Source organism: Doryrhamphus excisus, chromosome 10 (assembly GCF_030265055.1).
Source record: "Doryrhamphus excisus isolate RoL2022-K1 chromosome 10, RoL_Dexc_1.0, whole genome shotgun sequence".
NCBI classification, from domain to species: domain Eukaryota; kingdom Metazoa; phylum Chordata; class Actinopteri; order Syngnathiformes; family Syngnathidae; genus Doryrhamphus; species Doryrhamphus excisus.
In genome coordinates, this window is record NC_080475.1 from 7152591 (window position 1) to 7168823 (window position 16233).

The window sequence follows — 16233 nt, forward strand, 5'->3', positions numbered from 1 at the left end:
TGAGCTTAGGTGATGATGCAAGCGTAACGACACCGATGATGAGATGCCAGCCGAATACTTATATACTTATTTACTTATATACAGTATCTTGGTCAACCCCTAATTTCATTTTTTCTTGTCATTTCTATTTTTTCAACTTTTGCACTTTACCAGCATCGTGAGTACAGTAAATAAAATGTCATTTAACTGCAAAAATCCTGATATTATTGATATCAAACATCATTGTATGTAAGGGGTGGAGCTTGGCTAACTCCTCCAATGGGATGTCATCCTCTCCACACACACACACACACACACACACACATACTAGCAAAGGAAAGCTAACAGGGTAAAATAAGCTAACCTGCTAGCTTCCATTCACACTGGTCCAGAAGAGGAGATGGGAAGTGTTGAAGTGTTTTGGGCAACCTCTGCCAGCGTTCAATTTCCACCAGGATACAGCGGTCCGCCAGGGAAATGCTTCCCCCACACGGTCAGCATTTATTCCCATTATGTCCATTTCTGCCAGATTGCCCATTTAACAGGACATTTCCTTCTATTGGTCGATTTGCTCCGCAATTCTGTTACCTCAGAGATCCTAGGGCCCCACAAGCCTAATTGCCCGTACGGTTTCATACAATCTGGGTGGAAATCAATACCCATTAAACTCACTGGGGTCACGGATGCTGGAGCCTATCCCAGAGGGCACATATTGACAAACAGGCATTCACACTCGTATTCCTACCCACGGACCATTCAGAGTCACCAATGAAGCTAACATGTTTTTACAATGTGGGAGGAAACCGTAGTACCTGGAGAAACCCCACGCAAGCATGCGGCCCAAACATGGACTCCATTTTGAAAAATAGGACCAACATCCTGACCAAAACAAAGCCCTGGCCTCGGGAATATCCGATGCTGCTGTCATTGTATTTCTACTTCAGACAGACGAGGTCAAGTGGGAGGTGCTAAAGACCCCAGGGGGGTTTGCAGACCGACGGGCGGCGACCATGAGTCTCCCATTAACCCGGGAAGGCTGGAGCTGGGATGCCAGTAATTGGATGTGGCTGCTTCGCTGCTGGGCCTGCTTCCAGTGGCCGCGCTTGATGGACCCTCGTATCTGAGCTAGCTTAGCATCTACCATCCACAGTCCATTTATCTCCTCGGCAACGCGGCGTGTGCACAGGACCATGCCGATGCCTGCTCTTCCTCCACACGAGCACGTCTCTTTTAAGCAGCTGGACTACACTTCTTCTCTTCTTCTCAGCTGAACCTGCGTGCATCCAAAGTATACATGAAGAGAAGTTATGGTGCAACGTAACACCAAAGACCTTTTGCTAAGTATAATAAGTAAGCCATATAAGAATGCAAAAAGGAAGCAACACTCCTGATACGCGTGCAGCATCGGAGACATCAAACATCAGCAGACTGCTGATAACGTTCACCCATAACACGATGAGAGGAAAACATCCGAACGTTTGGAATGTAATGGCCGCCCACATCCAGAGCAAAATTTAGTGATGTAAACATGTGACTTTTTTTTATTTTTTTACAATAACTATGGGACCTGGTGTTGCCATCAGAGAATTGATGAAAAGTGGTCCACTAAGCTAAAGTTAATTTCCATTTAAGGACCAAAATAATACTAATTGTTTTAAGTCAAAATAGCAACCAAATGCTGATTTGATTTTTCTTGAATATATCCATATTTGGTAAGGTGGGAAAGGTGTGAGCTGGCAGCGAGTGCCATAGACGGCATGCCCTTGGTACGTAAGAGGATTGGTGAAGATGTGTGCGAGACCTGGAGATAGTTACACAGTATGGATGCGCAGTAGAGGAGGATCTTGTTGACCTCAAACTATCAAACACCGGGGGGGATGATCAAACCAATTTCCAACGATGGCTTGAAGAAGAAATGTCGGTAAAATGTGCAGAGAGTAGCAACATCTCTTCTAAGCTCCAAGGGGTAAATACCAGCATTGATTGGGTCTTCAATGTTCAGAAGACGCAAGGACTTTTATCACTTGGTTAGAAATACCGTATATACATATATCCATCCACTTTCACTAGGGTGGGGTATGCTGGAGCCTATCCCAGCTGGACTGGTGGCCAGCCAATCAACCACTCCCACCCACATTGGTAGTGGCCAATCAAGCTAGCATGTTTTTTTACAAACCCACCCTACATGTTTGTATATGCTGCCATTTCTTTTCTCCTCGGGGCGCTTGACTCCTTGACAAGCACTGTAAGAAGGTTATTTGCATATGTTTCCATATTCATAATAATGTAATGTGTCTGTGGACTAAGACTATTATGAGCTCCACTCTGCTGGAAATGGATGAGAGGCTTTTGCCCAAGCCAAAGTGGAAGAGATGAACCAGCTGATGATGGTGGTCAGCGGTATAGAAGTCCCTAGATACCATTGAGGTACTCAGTAAGTGCCTTGCTCTATGATCCCACTGTGACCTTTGACCTTGTCTGGTATTGAACAAGGAAGACTTTGGACTGACGGACGTCCCTAATTCCTCCCAATGAAAGCGTGCCTTTTGTTCTTGTTGTTGTTCAGGTCAGCACAATAGAGTCAGATTAACCTGGCTGGTTAATTAACACGCTGGCCGGTTAACTCCAAGCACGAGTCCAAAGCTGGCCGCCCCGTGTGGGACATTCTGAAGTAGCGTCCTTATCGCTCGACGTACATGAGGTTACGACATGCTAGGTGAACCATTCGACAACCTCACCCTCGGCAAAGCTTTACGTTTGAGATAAGAGCTTTGTTGCGATGCACGTTGTGTAAAATAAGGAATGTCTCCCACGGCAAGATGGCTACTCATCTACTCCCTATCTCCGCCGTTTGGGTGATTGACCTGAAATATTGACTGGGGTCATTTGGCAAGGCATCGGTGGTGCTTGAGATGAAAAACATCTTTATCTCTTATCTGCTTTGAAGAAGATCAACCTCATCTGAGGGATTCTACTGTAATCCCCATGCAGGTGAGGGAGGTGCCCTACAGCCGCACACCTCAGTGCCGCATCCAAGCTGATGGCCGTTTTTAATAATTGAAACAACGCTCGTCTTCTGTAACTGGAGAAGCGGAATGGTTCCCGTGCACCCGCCGCTCCCAAAATGCTACACGGAGCTTTTGACACTCTACCGGTCTACGCTCTACCGCTCCAGTAAACGTACTCGTCGTCTGTTGCTCTTGCATGATCAAGTGCATTGGGTTGCCAGTCGTGGCAAGTCTTTCACCAGGCACACGCTTGAGAGCTTTCCTTTCCACATGTAGTAGACGTTGGGAGGGGGGGTACTATCTAATCTTCTGCTGTGTCGTGCTCCTTAGCCCGTGTCAACTGAAGGCCAAGGCCGGAGGGATGCAACAATGTGGCATCTGTCACCAGCAGGCCTCTCTGCTTCCCTCTTGTCCGTGGACCTTCGTCCATAGGGAGCTTTAGGGATGACTGCTGGTTCTCAAATGGCTTTTTGTCTCCATTTGACACTCTGGCTTGCTCTGCTTGGACAGTTGGTGCTTGTCCTCGTTAGCCAGCCGTCAATTAAAATGGCTTGAATCCAACAGTGGAGCTTCTGCTGCAGGAAGTGTCATGTTTGGTGTGAACGTTGGTCATCCAGACCGTAGTCTTCTTGCTTTCCGTTGGGCTTCTCTGGCTATGGTGCTTACTTGGTACGGTCCAGATGAGTCCCACTTGCTCATTGGACAGTTGAACTGCGGAAGTGGCGAGGAAGCACGTATGACGCACCGATCATGCGTACTGGGTGTGAATCCACAGCCTGAACGCATCCAAAGTTCCTTCTCCTACGGCCGGTCTACGGCTCCCAAACCCTTTCCAGGTCCCCACGCTTGCAAGTAACCAGCACGCACATCCCGGGACGGCGGGTTGGGTCATACGAGTGTTGGAAGAGTTAAGTCTCTGATGCGAGTCAGCTGACCAGGCGTCATTCCCCATCCATGCTGCACGTGGCGTGACATTTGGATGTCCAAAGAAGACACGTGTCCACGGTTGGGGTCCAGCTTCCATCCCATTGTGGACTATTTCTGTCCAATGACTCGGGTCTTTGATGTCCGCTAAGCCAAAATAACTTGGCACTAGTTGATTACACTTAATGTCACTTGGAGAAACACTGGCCCATGGGGGGGCGGGGGGGGGGGGGGGGTCCAAAGTGGTCTGCTTGTTGTTGTGCTCATGGAGAAAGAAGGAGGAGGTGCAGGGAATCTTTGGGGGTCAGTATAGGTGGTCCCTAAAAGGCCCGCCACTGAAGAAAGTCAGCAGGATGGAGTGAAACATGAATTTTTGTCGGTCAGAAAAGAAGAGCAAGATGTCTGACATTTTCCGTCCGTGTTGCAAATCCAGCGTCTTAAACCTAAGTTGCTAAGCCACTCCCACTTGCTTGTGTGCAGGAACGCTTGCAGGTGCTCCCAGGGTGCATTGCTCACATTGCCCTGGCAGGCGTGTCATGCCAATTGGCTAATCTGGCTCAAGTCATAAAGGTCTTCCCATGGCTTCCTTTTGTTCTGCTGTGCTTGATTGACAGACGCCATCATGTGGGACTGAGTTTGTTGACAGTTTTTGCTAGTACTACTCATATGGTCCTGTGTGTTTTCCGGTCTCGTATTTGCTCATCTTGCTTTGGCAGCGTAATCACAGCATTCTCAAGCTTTTTCTCACCTTGTTCACCCAGCAGGCTAAACAAGCTAGCTGTCAATCAGTGAGCATACTGAAAAGCTGGTAGGAGGTCATGGTTTAGTTGATTTGGAACAGTCCCATCACATGTTTCCATGTCTGAAAGGAGTAGGAAGAAGCAGAGCTTACGTTGCTGCTGGTCTAATCCCAGTCCTGCACCACATGGACTGGGAGAGACGTATGGTTTGTGTTATCAATGGTGGTCTTTGTCGGTGCAGCTCTGCAGCGTCGGGGGCGGTTGCCGTCCACGTTGTATGAGGTCAAGAATCCCTGCAGTCCCTTCCCTCCCCAGACGGGATTGTTGAGCGCTCGTCTGCTGAAACAGTAATAGTGTTGTCTGAACACCCCCCCCCCCCCCCCACACACACCGCCACTTGGTGTTCCCATCAAATGCTATGCTAACTGCGCTACGTGATCCTGTAGTGTAGCCACCGATGCTACAGTGAAGTACAGCACGTCTGCAGCTAGCATGGCACCAACGTGGCGCTGATCCTCCTCCATAGACGCCCACCTCCATAGTCGCCCACCTCCATAGTCGCCCACCTCCACTTGCCTCTGCTTCACTTTTTACAGCGGCCATTCGTCTAACCCTCGATATGCTAGTAATAAGAGATTAGCTTTACGCGTCTTCTTTTAAAGATGACTGCACTGTAGTCTGTGCCCCCCCCCCATGGGGGTGACAAGGCATTAGGGTCCTCATGAAATACCATCCATCCACGCTTCCATCCTTCAAAATAAGAGTGGCACCCATCCTGGCTAACAGCGGTAGTAAAATAAGAGTGTCCTAAAAATAGCTCCCATGAATGAAGCTATTACGCTTTTATTGAAAAGCTTCAGACATTCCAATTACAATCTTAATGTTTATTGCTTTTACAATATTGATTATGACTAATTTGTAGGACTCTTATCTTCCAGGAAGATTAGTTATCATGACAGGCCTATCTGTTGTAGCTGTTAGCATCGTTACACCCAAGAACTGCATCACCGGTGTATTATACCCATTTTACACCCATATTACATCCATATTATACCCATATTATACCCATATTATACCCATATTACACCCATGTTATACCCATGTTATACCCATGTTATACCCATGTTATACCCATGTTATACCCATGTTATACCCATTTTACACCCATACTATACCCATTTTACACCCATACTATACCCATATTACATCCCTATTATACCCATATTACATCCCTATTATACCCATATTACATCCCTATTATACCCATATTACATCCATATTATACCCATTTTACACCCATATTACATCCATATTATACCCATTTTACACCCATATATATTTCATGTGCCACCAGCGTATCGGCCATCCCTTTGTGATTGTTGAGCCCTCATGTGTGCATGTAGCCTTACCTGGTTCATGTTACCGTGTGTGTGTGTGTGTGTGTGTGTGTGTGTTGTGACAGATGAGATGGTAGAGTACCAGCTGGAAGTGTGCAGCAGCTACAGTATGTACAGTAAATAGAACCTAGCAAAGACTCTGACCTTGTCATAACTGTTTGAAGTCTTACTCTGTTTTGTCATCTTATAGCACGGAGTGTGTGTGTGTGTGTGTGTGTGTGCGTGTGTGCGCATGTGTGTGCTTTTGGCCTGTCTGCACTTGTGTTCTGCTGGAGTGGGCAGGAGTGATGGTGTTTTGGGCTGAGGCGTATGTAGCATATATGAGAAATGCAAGAAAAGGTAAAGATGAATTAAATAGAAGTATGGACTAGCTCAGAAGATCTATGCTCGGCTCTAGGGAGGTTGAGGTACAGTAATATCACAGAAGACACTAAATGTACTTTTAAGTGGCTTGGTGCGTTATTATTTGGTTTAAGTGCAAACAGTGACAAATTATTTACAATATTTACAAACGGCAGTAAAATGGTATAGAGGTTTTGGGAATTCCTATAGCTGTTTGATGAAGTGCACTTCAGTCTTTCAATCTAGTTCATTTGGTTCTTACAAATAAAGAAATCACAATTCAACAGTGGTTCAGCACAGTCCAGGGTGTAAATGCCCTTAAGATCACACAAAGCACAAAATCACAGTATTCACAATAAAGGGTCAGTGGCCACAACAATGTGTGGAGCCAATGTCCATCTCATAGAGACCCAGAGTCCATGGTATATGTGGAAATTGTCCAGGATCGCGCGCAACAGAGTTCCTATGTGAACAGATAAAGTGACCAGTGCATAGGTGGGAGAGAACTGGCTGCCAACACCCCTACCAGACCGCAGGAGGATGTTGAAGTGGTTCGGTTCCCTTTGGGTCTAGCTCGCCTCGTAGCATGGGGGTTGTCCCCAACCGCCCACACCTGGCCTGTATATCACAGACAGGGCCACTATCAGTAAATCAATCATAATTATCATTAGCTAGCTCAGTGTACACAAATCCATTAATCAGTATGCAAAATCCATTACACATCAGAATATGAAAACACATTTTCAAATATCATTTAGCTTTAAAGAGGATTGTTTTAAAATGCAATTTAAGGTGCATAACATTCAGAATACACAGTAATCAAAAGCAGTGGCTCACTATTTAAACAGTTAATTCTATTTGGCCAAATCAAGTTAAAAAGTGTGATTATCGTTTTGGGGGTTAGCATAACAATGAATCGCATTGCTATGCTAACGCTACATAAGCTAACCACACACAACAATAGCATTCAGACTCACCAATTCCCCTCGTAATTCAGTCCCCGCTAGAACCCGGATGTCCGCAGCGACGGTACGCGGCTTCTACAAGTTTTATAATGCACAAAGTTTTAGAGAACGATCAACAATATATATAAGTTGAAGTAGTTTGTTCGAGACTAACCGTGTTAGCAGCGTCCTGTAGCCTGTCTCCTCACCGGCGTGTGTGAGGGAGAGCGCACCGGTGTATTTGATTGCGGCCCTGGCGAACCTGATTGGCTGAGACGTTCCGTCTTCCGTCATGTGACTGGGTTGCATTCACAGACGTTATAAAAGACCGGGGAATATTTTTATATTATATAAATATTTAATCATTTTATTATAAAATATATTTTCATTATTTTCCAAGGATGCATAACTTCTATGTGGGTTACACGTCCATGACCATCCATGCCTGTGTGGGATGTCTATAGATACCCTATATGGATAATAATATATACCCTATATGGATAATAATATATACCCTATATGGATAATAATAGATACCCTATATGGATAATAATATATACCCTATATGGATGATAATATATACCCTATATGGATGATAATATATACCCTATATGGATGATAATATATACCCTATATGGATAATAATAGCTAGCCTATATGGATAATAATAGATAGCTAGCCTATATGGATAATAATAGATAGCTAGCCTATATGGATAATAATAGCTAGCCTATATGGATGATAATAGCTAGCCTATATGGATGATAATGAATGGTAAACATGTTCTTGTGTACACGGAGTTAGCCTTAAGCGACATCGCTGCTGCCAAGACGCGGACTAGCGAGACAAGCTCAGCAAGATGTGGGCCTCTTCCGTGTGACGTAGCTGCTAGCACAATGCAGACGGCAGGACAGAGGAGCTGCAGCCAGCTAAACATCAGGCCTGACGCTATCTTCTATGACTTGTCTGATCTTCTCAGGTTTCCACCTGGTTCCTCGCCTGCCCGGCATCGTGCCGGAAAGCTGCCTGCTGATCGTGGTGGGCCTGCTGGTCGGGGGGCTGATTAAAGTGGCCGGACGGGAGGTCCCGCCCGTGCTGGACTCCAACCTCTTCTTCTTCTGCCTGCTTCCGCCCATCATCCTGGATGCCGGCTACTTCCTGCCCATCCGCCCCTTCATGGAGAACCTGGGCACCATCCTCATGTTCGCCGTGGTGGGGACGCTGTGGAACTCCTTCTTCATCGGCGGGCTGCTGTACGCCGTGTGCCAGATCCAGCCCAACAATCCGTCGGACCTGCACACGCTGGAGCTCCTGCCTTGCCTGCTCTTCGGCTCCATCATCTCGGCCGTGGACCCCGTGGCCGTGCTGGCCGTCTTTGAGGAGATCCACATCAACGAACTGCTGCACATTCTGGTCTTTGGCGAATCGTTGCTCAACGATGCCGTCACCGTGGTGAGCAGCCTGGCGGCGGTGGTGGTGGCGGTGGCGGTGGTGGCGGCCCACCCCAATGCAGCTCAGCTTTGCTTTCTTCTCTCTAGGTCTTGTACCACCTTTTTGAGGAGTACTCTGGCGTCGGCACGGTGACGGTGATGGACGGCGTGCTGGGCATCATCTCCTTCCTGGTGGTGGCGCTCGGCGGCGTCCTGGTGGGGGCCATCTACGGCGTCCTGGCGGCCTTCACCTCGCGCTTCACCTCCCACACGCGCGTCATCGAGCCGCTCTTCGTCTTCGTGTATAGCTACATGGCCTACCTGTCGGCCGAGATGTTCCACCTCTCCGGCATCATGGCGTGAGTTTGCGTGCTGCTTGCGTCTTTTTCCGCCAACGCAGAGCGTAGTCAGGCGTGAAGTGTGTTTGGGGGGGGGGTCAGGGGGTGGGCGGGGTCTGCGTTTCCATGGAGCAGTGGTGAATGAAAGCAGCGTGAACACACTCCAGACGCGCTAATGAACATATTTGTTGTCAGCACGCTTACGCAACACCGTGGTGTCCTGATTGGTGTGTGCTAACCACTTCCTGTTCCATTCTACGGCGACGCAATGCCTGTCTGTCAAAGGCAGGGAGACAAAAATAAATGAAGTGCATCAAAGGTTCCCCCCATTAAGCCTTTGCAGCTGCTCCGCATCCTGTCTCTGTTAATACGGGGACGGGGGGGCTTAGCTTAGCTTAGCTTAGCTTAGCTGGGAAAGGAAGTCAAACCAGACGATGTGGGATGAAGCAAAGCGACCAATCCTGGTTGTGATGACTCCTCATGCTGCTACGCCGTCTGTGCTGTTGGCATCGGGTACCTTGAGGTGCAGAGGTCGTGGATACAAGACAGGACTTCCTGGAGACACACACGGCTCGTTAGCGTTAAAGCTACACACGCTACACACGCTACACACGCTACACACTACTACCACATATGCCCTCTGCCTCCAGGTTGATAGCCTGCGGGGCGGTGATGCGACCCTACGTGGAGGCCAACATATCCCACAAGTCGCACACCACCATCAAGTACTTCCTGAAGATGTGGAGCAGCGTGAGCGAGACACTCATCTTCATCTTCCTCGGCGTGGCCACGGTGGACGGCAAGCACAACTGGAACTGGACCTTCGTCACCGTCACCATCATCCTGTGCCTGGTGGCACGGGTCATAGGTCAGTCCCTAGCGCGGCGCCCGTGTAGCGGGCATGCCCACGGGTCAGTGTGCCATAGGCGCCATTACGCAACGCGGCTGATGGAGCTGTGACAGGAAGCGTTGCCAAGCCGCCTCACTTCCCTTTGTGAAAGATTGGCGGTTTCCACGGAGAGGCGGAATGTGAACGCTTGATGGCGTGTTGCGTCATGCGGACATTTTCTTATTTCCTAACATGACGTTGCCGCCACTTCTCATTCTCCTGCTGTCAAATGGCTCTGATGGTTATGGCTGTTAGAGACCGTTAGAGACCGTTAGAGGGAGGAAATACACGCAACCACCACATTGGAAATAACATTTGTACTTACGTATGTCGGCAGAACCTGTCTGTCCATCAGCCCCAAGGTTCACGTCTAAACGGGATGTTTGGCACACGGAACACTGACTTGGAACGTTTCATTCAATAAATGATGTCAGTGTCATAGTAATAATGTCATAATAGTGATAATGTCATAATAGTAATAATGTCATGATAGTAATCATGTCATGATGGTAATAATTTCATGATAGTAATAATGTCATGATAGTAATAATGTCATGATGGTAATAATGTCATGATAGTAATAATGTCATGATAGTAATAATGTCATGATAGTAATAATGTCATGATAGTAATAATGTCATGATAGTAATAATGTCATGATAGTAATCATGTCATGATGGTAATAATTTCATGATAGTAATGTAATAATGTCATGATAGTAATAATGTCATGATAGTAATAATGTCATGATAGTAATAATGTCATGATAGTAATGTAATAATGTCATGATAGTAAAGTAATAATGTCATGATAGTAATAATGTCATGATAGTAATCATGTCATGATAGTAATGTAATAATGTCATGATAGTAATAATGTCATGATAGTAATCATGTCATGATAGTAATCATGTCATGATAGTAATCATGTCATGATGGTAATCATGTCATGATGGTAATCATGTCATGATGGTAATCATGTCATGATGGTAATCATGTCATGATAGTAATAATGTCATGATAGTAATAATGTCATGATAGTAATCATGTCATGATGGTAATCATGTCATGATGGTAATAATTTCATGATAGTAATGTATTCATGTCATGATAGTAAAGTAATAATGTCATGATAGTAATAATGTCATGATAGTAATCATGTCATGATAGTAATAATGTCATGATAGTAATCATGTCATGATAGTAATGTAATAATGTCATGATAGTAATAATGTCATGATAGTAATAATGTCATGATAGTAATCATGTCATGATAGTAATAATGTCATGATAGTAATAATGTCATGATAGTAATCATGTCATGATAGTAATGTAATCATGTCATGATAGTAATCATGTCACGATAGTAATAATGTCACGATAGTAATCATGTCACGATAGTAATCATGTCACGATAGTAATAATGTCACGATAGTAATAATGTCATGAGCCTCACCCTCCACCATCTCCACTCTCCTGCAGCGGAGTGTCATCTCGCTGCCCTCAGTCTCCCCTTGGATAACATTTGTACTTTAACCATTTCAGGCGTGGTGGGGCTGACGTACGTCATCAACAAGTTCCGCATTGTCAAGCTGACCACCAAGGACCAGTTCATCGTGGCCTACGGCGGCTTGCGAGGCGCCATCGCCTTCTCGCTGGGCTTCCTGCTGGACAAGGACCACTTTCCCCTGAGGAACATGTTCCTCACGGCCATCATCACCGTCATCTTCTTCACCGTCTTTGTGCAGGTAGGGATGAAGAGTGGCGTTATGGTGGGGATCATCGATGATGATGATGATGGTGGCTTCTTCTTGCAGGGCATGACCATCAAGCCTCTGGTGGACCTGCTGGCTGTGAAGAAGAAGCAAGAGGCCAAGCGCTCCATTAATGAGGAGATCCACACTCAGGTATATTTATATCTATATATATATAATATATCTATTATATTGTAATATACGTTGTAATCCAACAAGTAAAAGGTGTCATTTTACAAGAATAACATCATAATATTATGAACATCACTTTAGTGGCATCAAACCTAATAACCAAGTTGGCATTTTGGGAAATTAGTTGGCAGAAGAAGTTCTGATATTCCAAATATTTGGCGAATAAAGAATAAATAGACCAGAATAAAGTCCAGATATATTTAGAATATTGTGGGGAAACCTCGTAATATTCCTAATATAAAATATACAGATCAAGAAAAAATATGAAAGAACAAATATTTTAAAGAAAAAAGTCAATGACATTGGAGAAAGGTTATATCATTATGAGAATGAAGTCCAAATATTTTGATTATAAAGTGGTAATATTACAAAAAGAACATTTATGAAGATTATTTGTAAAGTTGGAATATTTAAAAAATGGAATTTTACAATAATGTCGTTTTAGTAGCATATTTTTAATACTGAAGAAAAAAAAAAAAGATGAAAGTGTGTGACAATCATTTCTTTAAAATAGCCCTCTGCTGCCCCCGAGTGGCCACTCGGTGGTACTGCAGGCAGACGTTCCAACACATGCTGCAGTTCTGTTGAGTTAGAGACAGTGATGCTTTGTTGCATGTAGGAGCTTCCGTTTAAAAGCGTGTCAAAGGTCATCTACGTACGGTACGGATTGGTTGGAGTCGTATTCGCACCAACCCTTCCAGAGAGAGAGAGAGAGAGAGAGAGGGAGAGAGAGAAAGAAAGAGCGTCATCATCCCGCCTGCTCTCGTGACCGTCATGTGTTACCGCCACGTGTTACCGTAGCGACCGCCCGCCCGCCCGCATATCTGCAGCCTTTGTCAGCTGACGGCGGCGCCACAAGTGCGTGACCTTGGTGTTGTCAATCAGTTTATAAAGCATACAGAGTCAACACAGTCCTGCTAATGTTTGCCTGGCCTTTTCACTGCCTTCTTCTGTTGATGAAAAGCACTGAGGAACGTTTGTTTACCCCCCCCCCCAGTTCCTGGACCACCTGCTGACCGGCATCGAGGACATCTGCGGCCATTATGGACACCACCACTGGAAGGACAAGTATGCACGCCGTGCGTCACGGCCATCATGTCTCATGGTCACGCCGTCCCTAAAGCCCCGCCCCCCTGCCCCCCCCCCCCTGCCCCCCCAGGCTCAACCGCTTCAACAAGAAGTACGTGAAGAAGTGCCTGATTGCCGGCGAGCGTTCCAAGGAGCCGCAGCTCATCGCCTTCTACCACAAGCTGGAGTTTAAGCACGCCATCGAGCTGGTGGAGAGCGGGGGCGGAGTCAAGCTGCCCTCGGCCGTGCCCTCCACCGTGTCCATGCAGTGAGTGGCGACATGCGTAATACAAGTAGTATTAGCAGTAGTACTGTGTACTAACAAGTTCAACTCTGGTAGAAACGGTAACGTACGCCACGTTCATGTGGGCGTGGCCGAGCGCGTGTCGGGACACCACATCACATGACTCTAACTTTTCCGATATGCGAGACGTTCCCTAGCTCAGCTTTGTCATCCTTACTAAGTCGTTACTAAGATGTTTAAGTCATTCACGCCCAGCCGTCCAATAGGCATCCACCTCACTAGCCGCCATCTTGGACTTGGCTGTGGAAAGTCATCAGCAGGAGAACCTGGGAGGTTTCAGCCAAGTAGCACCTCCGCAAAAACAGGGGGGGGGGGGGTCTCAAAGCTGCGGGTCTGTTCTTGTCCCGGGTCACATGAGGAAAAGACTATAAACTCCTGAGAGGGTTGCGGTTCCAGACCTTTTTCTTTAGAACGAGGAGGCGGAGTGGTTGGCCACCCCTGGTTTACTCTCCCGTGCCCCCGTAGGAACATCCAGCCCAAGAAGCCGCCCCCCGCCAAGCCCCTGGAGCGGGCCCTGCCTCAGCTGTCCAAGAGTCGAGAGGAGGAGATCCGGAAAATCCTCAGGAGCAACCTTCAGAGGACACGGCAGCGGGTAACGCACACACACACACACACACACACACGCTGATGTGATGAATGTGCTGATTGGCCCGTTGGCCCAAAGAGGGCGGGATGAGTGTTCTCACTGGTTGGCTCACTGGTTTCCACTGGTTTCCACCAAGTCTTCATTCCTCTTTTTGCGCTGCCAGCTGCGTTCCTACAACCGCCACACGCTGGTGGCCGACCCCTACGAGGACAACTTTGGCGACTTCCTCCTCAAGAAGGAAAAGATGATCGCATTGGAGAAGAAGGTATGGAGGTTCCCTCCAGGGGGGCTGGGGGGGGGCAGCCTGTCGTAACAATGGACTCTTCTTCTGTCTTCTCCGTCAGCTCCAAGACATGAATACCTACCTGACGGTGCCTGCTCCTCTCCCCGACTCACCCACCATGTGCAGGGCCAGACTGGCCTCAGGTAAACATCTCCATCTCCACCTCCACCTTCACGCCCACCACGTCCTTTTAGCTGCCGGGGGCAGGAACGGGAAGTGGGAGTGCGAGGCACCACACACACCTTCTCTTGGTTTCTTTATGGCCGTGATCGGAACACCCCACCCCCGCCACCTCACTATAGAATATTCCACGGCGATGACCCCCCCCCCCCCATGGAAATATGTTTACACGTGGCGGCCAGCATGTAAACCCGAGTGTGGTCTCCTTCTAGGCAGACAAAGTCATTTCTATCCTGCTGAGAAGCAGCAGCAGCAGAAAGGAGGTAGCACCTGTCCAGGTATGTGGTCAGAGGTCAGGCCGTAACCCCGCCCCCACCCGGAACCCCCCCCCCCCCACCGACTAGCCTCCATCACCTCAGCACTAACACGCACCAACACGCACTAACACGTGCTGCTCCTTACGCCGTCATGGAATACTCACATGTCACCTTGGACAAGGTCACCACGCATCTGTGTGTGTTACGTGTGTGTGTTACATGTGTGTTACATGACCCCCCCCCCCCAAGTGCACATTAACGAATGTTTGTGATTATTTACCCCATGGGGAAATATACAGTATATATTTATCCCATTTATCATATACAGGAACATGATATTAGCGTTGGGATGACAATGAATGAGGTGTCCTTCCTGCTGTCATGGAACAGGAAGTACACACAGGAAGTACACGCAGGAAGTACCTCTGTGTACACAGAGAAAGTACACAAAGATAGTACCACTTCTGTGTATAAAAAGTATGGTTGTAAAAGTACTTGCGTCTTTCCATGTGGTCATGGTGTGCCCCCCCCCCCCCCCCATCTCCAAGTGTATTCACTGATGTCGCCCCCCCCCACAGACCCCCAAGCGTACAGCCTGAAGGCGGCGTCGGACAGCGTGCCCACCATCCAGGTGGACCTGGCCTCGCCCCAGTCCCCCGACTCTGTCAACGTGATGGACGAGTTCCAGCGGGCCGGCCGGGAAGAAGAGGAGGACGGAGGGCTCATGATGAAGCCGCCCCCCGGGCCCGACAAGGCGGGCGGCAACGCCAGAGAGAAGCTGATGAGGTGCCTGAGTGACCCGGGTCCGCACGAGGACGAGGATGAACCCTTCCTGCCTTAAGCGGCAGAAGACGAGGTGCGTGTGCCCCCCCCTCCCCCACCCACCCCGGTCAGGGGGGGGGGGGGGGGGGTTGTTTTAAAGCTCAGCCTAAACTGTGAGGCGGAAAGCCCGACCCTGCGTTGTCATCGCTCTTCACCGTCCGACCGTGAGACGCCATGGCGGCTGGCGGACATCAGGAAAGACTATGCATTACCAAAGCTAAGCACGGTTAGCATCTCCACGTGCTAACGTGCTAACGTGCGCAACCGCTCCCAAAAACCACCTCTGGCTCGCCTCGCTTGAAACCGCAAAGATTGGCTCCTGGCGGACGGCTTTGCCTTATTTCCTTTCCTCTACTGTCCTCTTCCTTCCTTCCTTCCTTCCTTTCCTTTCCTGTCCTTTCCTGTCCTTTCCTTATTCAAGCAATTCCTGACTATTGACGGAGGACTTTCCTCCATCAGATGTGTTCGTGTTCCGTGTGGAACAAATTCCTCACTCTTCTTCGTTTGTCAATTTTTTAATTATTGCCATTTATTCTTCTATTTTTTTATTCAACCAATTGAAAATAACCAAAGTTATTTTTATTTTTAATTTTTTCCGTGGTTTGAATGAATGAATTCCCTCCTTTTTTCACCATCCGATGCCTGCAAGGATGCTTTGGGACAAATGGTCAGTGGTCCGTACTTCCTTCTTTATTGGAAAACTGTCGGATCAAAGTGGATCTTAGGGCTGTGTAGTCTGGTCAGGTCAGGTAGTCGGTGTCTACGGACCCTAACTTGGGCGTCCCAGCATCTCCCTT

At 47.6% G+C, this 16233-nt stretch overlaps 1 protein-coding gene and 1 long non-coding RNA gene across 3 annotated transcripts in view; one reads left to right on the plus strand and one right to left on the minus strand.

Moving 5' to 3' along the window:
• slc9a1a (solute carrier family 9 member A1a) overlaps nt 1-16233 on the plus strand; it is a 30057-nt gene that overhangs the window by 2010 nt on the left and 11814 nt on the right. Inside the window, exons 2-12 of one of the 2 annotated variants that reach the window (XM_058083428.1) lie at nt 8314-8786; nt 8873-9123; nt 9753-9970; nt 11536-11738; nt 11808-11897; nt 12934-13004; nt 13096-13272; nt 13774-13900; nt 14058-14159; nt 14239-14320; nt 15193-15470. In XM_058083428.1, the coding sequence (XP_057939411.1) occupies nt 8314-8786; nt 8873-9123; nt 9753-9970; nt 11536-11738; nt 11808-11897; nt 12934-13004; nt 13096-13272; nt 13774-13900; nt 14058-14159; nt 14239-14320; nt 15193-15455 (2057 nt within the window). In that variant the 3' untranslated portion in view covers nt 15456-15470. Of the gene's footprint in view, nt 1-8313; nt 8787-8872; nt 9124-9752; nt 9971-11535; nt 11739-11807; nt 11898-12933; nt 13005-13095; nt 13273-13773; nt 13901-14057; nt 14160-14238; nt 14321-15192; nt 15536-16233 lie in introns of those variants that run through there. The other variant, XM_058083427.1, reaches the window with a different exon arrangement.
• Nucleotides 6253-10431, minus strand: LOC131136521 (uncharacterized). Its single transcript, XR_009131750.1, has 3 exons — nt 7510-10431; nt 7368-7430; nt 6253-7008 (listed from the first exon to the last, which is right to left on the minus strand). It is a non-coding gene; the product is annotated as an uncharacterized LOC131136521 (long non-coding RNA).